This window comes from Pneumocystis jirovecii (genome assembly GCF_001477535.1).
Source record: "Pneumocystis jirovecii RU7 chromosome Unknown supercont1.33, whole genome shotgun sequence".
Taxonomy (NCBI): Eukaryota; Fungi; Ascomycota; class Pneumocystomycetes; order Pneumocystales; family Pneumocystaceae; genus Pneumocystis; species Pneumocystis jirovecii.
In genome coordinates this window covers 1-7405 of record NW_017264807.1, presented here as the reverse complement: position 1 = coordinate 7405, position 7405 = coordinate 1, and the positions used below count along the sequence as shown (strand labels likewise).

The 7405-nt window shown below is 35.9% G+C and overlaps 2 protein-coding genes across 2 annotated transcripts; both read right to left on the bottom strand.

Moving 5' to 3' along the window:
- Window positions 1-424: 424 nt before the first annotated feature.
- Window positions 425-3439, bottom strand: T551_03704 (uncharacterized protein; the record flags this gene model as incomplete). Its single annotated transcript, XM_018375967.1, has 1 exon — window positions 425-3439. A coding segment is annotated over one exon (3015 nt), but the record flags the coding sequence as incomplete, so codon positions are not given.
- A 511-nt stretch (window positions 3440-3950) lies between these two features.
- On the bottom strand, window positions 3951-7031 carry T551_03703 (uncharacterized protein; the record flags this gene model as incomplete). The annotated part of the gene is made up of 1 exon (XM_018375966.1): window positions 3951-7031. The coding sequence occupies one exon, from the start codon at window positions 7029-7031 to the stop codon at window positions 3951-3953; it is 3081 nt and encodes a 1026-aa protein (XP_018227822.1).
- Between the last annotated feature and the right edge of the window lie 374 nt (window positions 7032-7405).

The window sequence follows — 7405 nt, the reverse complement described above, 5'->3', positions numbered from 1 at the left end:
ATACACTATGGAAATCTTTCTAAACACTAATTTCTATCAATTCTTATATCAATTCTTATATCAATTCTTATATCTACGCCTCTCTCAACGCCTCTATCAACGCTTGCAAACACCAACACCATTCATCAACCCCCAACTCCCACCCATCGTTCTATCCCATCATCTCTCCATCAGTACGGTGCACCTCAATTTCATGCGGGGCAAATCCGGGGTAGGCGCTGAATGCACTGATAACGACATGGCACAACAAACAGCGGCCACTCATCCGGGCAATACATGCTATTTGCACAGGGAACACGCTATTTTATGTCTAATGCACTTTCAATTGATGCTGAAGAGATCATATCTACTCTTTCCTGCCCTAACCTGCCTTCTTATCTGTTAAATATACATGCTGCTCTTATATCCCATTCCCATTTTACATCTAAATCATGAATGAAATCATCATTGCTAATAACACCCCCCTCATCACACTCCACCCACTCATCCTCAACCCTTCACTCGGCTTCACCTCACCCGCTTCATCTTCCTCTCCTGTCGTACACTTCGTAGGCTTACACCGCCTTGTCGAGGTGAGTGTTATTCTCGATGTGACTGTAGATGTAGTCGTAGAAGTGCTAGTGTGCGTTGACGTCTTTGTGACCCACGTGTCTGTCGTCTGTAGAGACTGGCACTCTGTTGTCTTTGTGTCTTTAACGGTTGTTGTTGTTGTCGTTGTGGTTGTGGTTGTTGTTGTTACATTTTTAGTTGTTGCTTCGTATGGTTTTACTTCCAGTGGTTTCAATTTTTTACATGTGTTTTCTATTTTCTCACATTGATTTTCACAATCACATTCCTTTTTAAATCCACATCCTTTTAGTAAATCATGGCATATCTCTCTCAATTCTACGTAGAGTCCAAATGCTTGTGCAACCAAATCAAATGCTTTCGCTTCGTCTTCTGTTACTTTCATTGTTGCATCTCTTCTTACAAGTCTAAACAACTTCGTGTCTTTTGTTCCACTAGGTACGGCTGGTGCACTAGGCACAACATCGTTTTCCGATTTATTGTTTTCTGTCTTTACTTTTGATAAAACAAGATTCGCTTTTTCCATTGCATCTTTTGCTTTTTTTTTGATATCCTCATATTCGTTAGCTTTTTCCTCCAACTCTTTACTGGCCTCTATGAGTTCTTTTTTTAATTCAGGACATCGCTTCTTTACTCGTTTTACTAGTTTCTTGCAGAGTTCTTCTCTAACATCTTTATCTTCTTTACCAGCTTCTTTATCTGTGCACAAAGTGCTAAGATGATTAGTTGCATTCCTCCATTGTGTACAGTACGTGTCAAGAGTCTTTTTGCATTTTTCTTCTGTTTCTAAATTACCCCTTAATTCATAGGCTACTTTTTCTTCCAATTCCTTCCTTTCAATGAATGATTTACACTCCTTGTTAAGCTCCTTACATTTTCCATCACTAGCAGTTAGATTCTGACAACTTGACATAAACTTGGTACAATAGGGTGCCCATGAGTTGCAAGCTGACTCTTTTTTGCCATTATTCTTTGTTTGATCTACAACCTTACTTGCTTCGATGCGCGCTTCCAATGTAGTACACTTAGACCCTACGCTTTCTGTAAGAATCTTGCAAGTAATATTCTGTGCTACACATGCGAGAGCAAACTGCATTCTTCCTTTTCTACTCCATTCATGGCATTGTTTTTTTAGATTTTTTAAACATGAATCGAACTTGTCCAAATTTTCTGTTTTTTCCTCTAATAACTTCTCTTCCAATTGTCCTGCAATCTCCAGCCTATTGCAATGGTGCTCCAGAGTATGACAGGGCCATTCAAGTTCCTCAAAGTCTTGTTTTAGATCGTTGCACTTCTTTAGCAATTCCCTGCAATCCTGCTTCGTAGGAAAATCTCGTTTTTCATTCAAATTTTCCTGTAACAAGTTTGTCTTCATATCCAAATCATCTAATAATGTAATGACACCGTCTTTTGGTTTCACACATAATACAAATAATTCATCACTTGTTCCTTTTAAATTCACACACACATTTACTAACTCCTTTTGAAGTGTTTCAAGCCATGTATCATTTGTATAATGGAATTTCCCTCGCATTTTGTCTTGTAATGCTTGGTTTGCTATTGCATCAAGGCCTCTTTTATAACACGCTGCCTTAACATTCTTACATATTTTTCCAAAATCCGTTTGACCTTCAAAATAAAAACAATCTGACTGTAATCTTGTGCAGTCATTTTCAGTAAGGAGTCTTGGTAATTCACCCCATAACGTGATTTCATCTTCAAATAGTTTACTTTTAAGTTTTCTAGTAAGAATGTTTTTCTCTTTATCAAATTCCTCTTTAAACTTTTTACATTTAGCTAGATAATCGCTTTTATTTCCACATAAATCTTTTAGACCTTGCGTTAGATATTGAATAGAGTTACATTTACTATTGAGTACTTCCTTACATGGAGTTTCATCAAAAGGTTTACTCCCTGAGAGAAACACTAATATGTCAAGAATATCTCTTTCTGGTGCTCTTCTGATCAGAACTCCTTGTCTTGCCGTTTCCTTATAAAGTTCTTCCAGACTTATTTTTTCTGCCAGTGTAGCCTCTGGTCTTGTAGGATCAAAATCTGAACCTGGTCCTTTGTAGATAATCTTTTTTTTTTTAGCTTTATTTACGAGTTTTTCACATTCTGGTTTATCTGAATCTTTGCAATTTTGTCCATAAAAGTGGCATTGTTTAAGCAAAGAATGTCCTTTTTTTTCTAATTCGTTATTAGTAGTTAGTACTCTTCCTATTTCTGTTTTCAGAGAAGTACACTTTTTTTCTGCTAATGCTACTAGAGATGTGCATAAAGAGTCTGTATCAAAACATCTTTGCATCAACTCGTTACTTTCTTGACCCAATGTACGACAAACATCCTTAATTTTTTCTTTACATGTCTTTGCATCTTTAAGATCATCACTGAGTGCCCTTAAAAGAACTTTTTCTGCTACTTCATTTCGTTTCTTTTGATAACAGTTATTCCTTAATTTATTGCAATTCTCTGTAAGATCAGAGCATGCTCCCTCCAAAAATAGGCATTGTTGTTCATTCTCTTTACAATCTTTATCTGTCAAATCTGAAATTCCTTTTCCAGCTGCTGTTTGAAGATTTGTTTTAAATGTAGTGCATTTTTCCTTAACTTTGTTTTTTAATTTGGTACATTTTTCTTCTGCTTTCCCATTTTCACAAAAGCTTTTAAATTTTTTATGTATTTTTTCTTTATCCAAATTTTCAAATTCTTTGCAATATTCTTCTAGCTTAGTTTTGCATTTTTGAGTGTCGTCATAATCTTTTCCTGCAATTAAAGCAAAAAGATAATCCTCATCATCATATACACTAGTCCCTTGCGCTGCTGCAGCCCGCCGCTTAACCGCCCGCGCCACCGCCCGCGCCAAGCTGTGCCTGACGGGGGTGGGTTTGCGCTGTGGTGTGTGGCTGAGTTTGGGTTTCCGTTAGCGTATTTTGATTGGACGTGAGATGTTAGAGCCATGTCTTCAAATTTGAGTATTAAATTATTCTTAATTTTAAGAGAGTTCAAGTAAACTTAGTGATAAAACTTGTCAGAGAAGCAGTGTGTACCAAATACATTTAAAGGTGCCCGCTTTCTTTAACGTGTAGTTGGCAACTTCGCGATATTTTAAATTTGTGTGGGGTAAAATGTGGGGTAAACGCGATATAAATATAAAACTTGAATAAATGAAAAATAGAATGTAAAAAACTTTAGACAATAAAAAAAGATTACTCAGCTAGAGAATAGGGGACAACTGGCTAGGGAACACGTGATTTCATGTGTAATGCACTTTCAATTGATGCTGAAGAGATGACTCAATCTACTTTACTCTTTCCTGTCCTACCCTGCTCGTTTATTTACTAAATATACATGCCCATCATTAAATCCTATTCATTTACTTTTTAAATCATTATTGAAATCATCATTGCTAATATCACCCCCCTCATCACGCTCCACCCACTCATCTTCAATCCCTCATTCGGTTTCACGTCCTCTGCATCATCCCCTGTCGTACACTTGGTTGGTTTGCAACGCCTCGTTGATGTGAGTGTTATTTTTGATGTAATCGTAGATGTGATGGTAGATGTGCTTGTGTGTGTCGATGTCTGTGTAACCCATGTGTCTGTTGTCTGTAAGGATTTGCATTCTGTTGCCTTCGGATCGGTAACGGTTGTTGTGGTCGTCGTGGTCGTTGTTGTGCTTTCTGTGACTATTTCGTGCGGCTTCACTTTCAGTGGTTTTAGTTTCGAACATACTCCTTGTATCTTTTCACAGACATCTTTTAACTCTTTGCAATCTTCCTTAATCCCGCAATCTGAAGTCAATTTCTCACATCTTTCCTTTAAATCTACATATCTTCCAAATACTTCTGCTACCAAATCAAATGCCTTGGCTTCCAATTCTGTTACAAGTACATCCTTAACTCCTCTCCGCAGTATTTTCACATGTTTTGTGGTATCTTGTTTGTTTGAAATGGCATTCTTATCCTTGTTCTTGCTATTACTTTTCGATGTATCATTTCCATCTTTCTTAACGAGTGATAAAACAAGATTGGACTTGTTTATTGCTTTCTCTGCTTGTTCTTTAAGTTTTTCAAATGCTCCAAAATCATCTTTTAGGTCTTTTTCTTCATATTCCAGTTCTTTTGGTAATACTTTGCATTGCTCTTCCACCTCTTCCACTAATTTTAGACAAAGTTTCTTTCTAACTTCATCGGTCTTTTTAGTTTTACTTTCGGTATTATCTTTACATAAACTGCTGATTGACGCATTATTTACGTCTTTCAATACTGCACAATATCTTCCTAATGCAGGTTCACATTTAGTTATATTACTTAAATTTCCTCGAAGCTCTACTTTAAGAGCATCTTCTAAAACCTTTCTTTTATAAAATGGCTTACAATACTTTTTAAGACTTTTACAAAGCGTATCTTTTCCAAGAAGATCTGGGCAATTAGGTCCATATCTATCACAGTATGGATGCCAAGGAGGGCAAACCCCTGCTAATGATTCTAGTGTGTTATTAGTTTCAAGGAATTTAATAATATATATTCCATCTGTATTTTCTTTGAATACTTTGCATCTATCTTGTACGTCTTCTACCATCAGCTTACACGTACTTTCCAGAAAAACACATACAAGAGAAAAACGATCATTGCCCCTTCTAGACCATTTATTACACTTTTCTTTTAGATACTTTACACAACTTTCTTGGTCTTTCAAAGTATCCTTGTGTTCATTCAATAAAACTTGTTTCAAGATTTCTGTAGTTCCTAAACGATCACATTGCTGCTTTAGCGTATAACATGGCCATTGGATCTGATTTGAATCCTTTCCTAAAGTTTCACACTTTCTCCCTAATTTCTTGCAATCTTTGTCCGTCGGAAAATCTCGTTTTTTATCCAATTGTTTACGTAGAAAAACGGTCTTCATTTGATGATCGTATGTAAGTAATCGTGCTGCTTTTGCTGGTTGTATACATAAAACAAATAATTCATCGTTTGGGAAACTTCCCTTGTTTTTTTCTTTTAGTTCTTTGCATACTTTTACTAATTCTTGTTGAAATTTCTTAAGCCAGGTTTCATTTGAACCACGTAATAACCCACGCATATTTTCTTGCAATATATCATTTGCTCGTGCATTAAGCCCTTTTCTATAACATGTTGCTCTTATATTTTTGCATGCATCTTTACCACTTGGACAACTTCCTTCATAATAAAAACAATATGTTTCTAATTTTGCACAGTCTTCTTTGCTAATAAATGTTGGCAACTTGCCCCATTCAATGGTTTCAGAATTTCTTATATCAAAAAGACGATTATTGACTTTTAAAGTAAGAATTTTGCACGTTTCTTCAACATCTTCTTTTAATTCTTTGCATTTTTCTGTTCCGTTCGTATTAGGAGTATTATTATTACATAAATCTTCTAGAGCTTCATGTTCATGAGAGTTTTTGCATTTGTTTGCAAGGACTTCTTCGCATTTTTCTTTTTTAAGATCATTTTTAACCAACGACGCCAATAAAGCTGTTGCATCTCTTACATGTTGCTTTCCAATAAAAACTCCATCCTCCTCTGTCCTCTTATAAAGCTCTTCCAGCCCTATGTCCTCTGCTAGCGTAGGCTCTGGCCTAGTTGGATCAAAATCGGGTCCCGGATGCATATAAATGATGCTTTTTTTTTCACACTCTTCTGCCAATTTATCACAGACTGGCAAATATTCATAACAGTTTTTGGATGATTTATTACATTTTGATATATCTTTGCAGTTTCCTCTGTGAAAATAACATTGCTCAAGTAATGGTAGACATTTTCCTCGTAATTTATTCTTTTTAAGTGTTTCTTCAACTTCTTGTTTCAGAGTATCACATTTACTTTTTCCTTTTTCTACAAGATTTGCACATGTTTTCTTCTGATCAAGACACAACAATGTCAACTCATCACTTTCTTGGCCTATTTTTGAGCAAACGTTCTTGATTTTCTTTTTGCATCCAGCTTCCTCCTCCAAATCCCCACGAAGTGCCCTCAAAAGGACTTCTTCTGCTACACCATCACGTTTCTTCTGATAACACTTATTTCTCAAAGTATTGCAATCATCTTTAAGTTCTGTTGGACATGCTCCCTCCAAAAATAGGCATTGTCGCTCATCCTCTTTACAATCCTTATCTGGTAGATTTGCTAATTTTCCTTCTAGTTTATTTTTGAATTCAGTACATTTTTGAGTGATTTTGCTTTTCAATCCTGTACATTTTGTTTTCTGTTTTTTATCCTCACAAAAGTCTTTAAATTTGTTGTGAACATCTTTTGGTTCTATTGTCGCATTTGTTAGTGCTTTACAGTATTTTTCTAGTTTTTCTTTGCATTGTGATTCTACCATTGCGTCTTCTTTTAGAATCAAAGCCAAAAGATAATCCTCATCATCATATACACTTTTCACTACTTGTTGTGCCTGCCGCTTAACCGCCCGCGCCACTGCCCGCGCCAAGCCGTGCCAGATGGGGGTGGATTTGCGTTGTGGTGTGTGGCTGAGTTTGAGTTTCCGTTAATGTGTTTTGATTTCATGTGAGATGTTAGAACCATGTCTTCAAATTTAAGTATTAAATTATTTTTAATTAATTTTAAGGGTGTTCAAGTAAATTCAGTGACAAAACTTATCAGACAAGCAATGTGTGCAGAATATATCTTTAGTGTGTCCATAGAATTATTATGATACGTGCTTAGTACGTATTTAAATTTATGTGGGGTAAATGCGGGGTAAATGCGGGGTAAATGCAAAAATGTTTGGATAATGAATATAATGTAAAAAACTCTGGAAAAGAAATAAAGACTATTTGAAAAAAAAATACAGGTTAATTATGT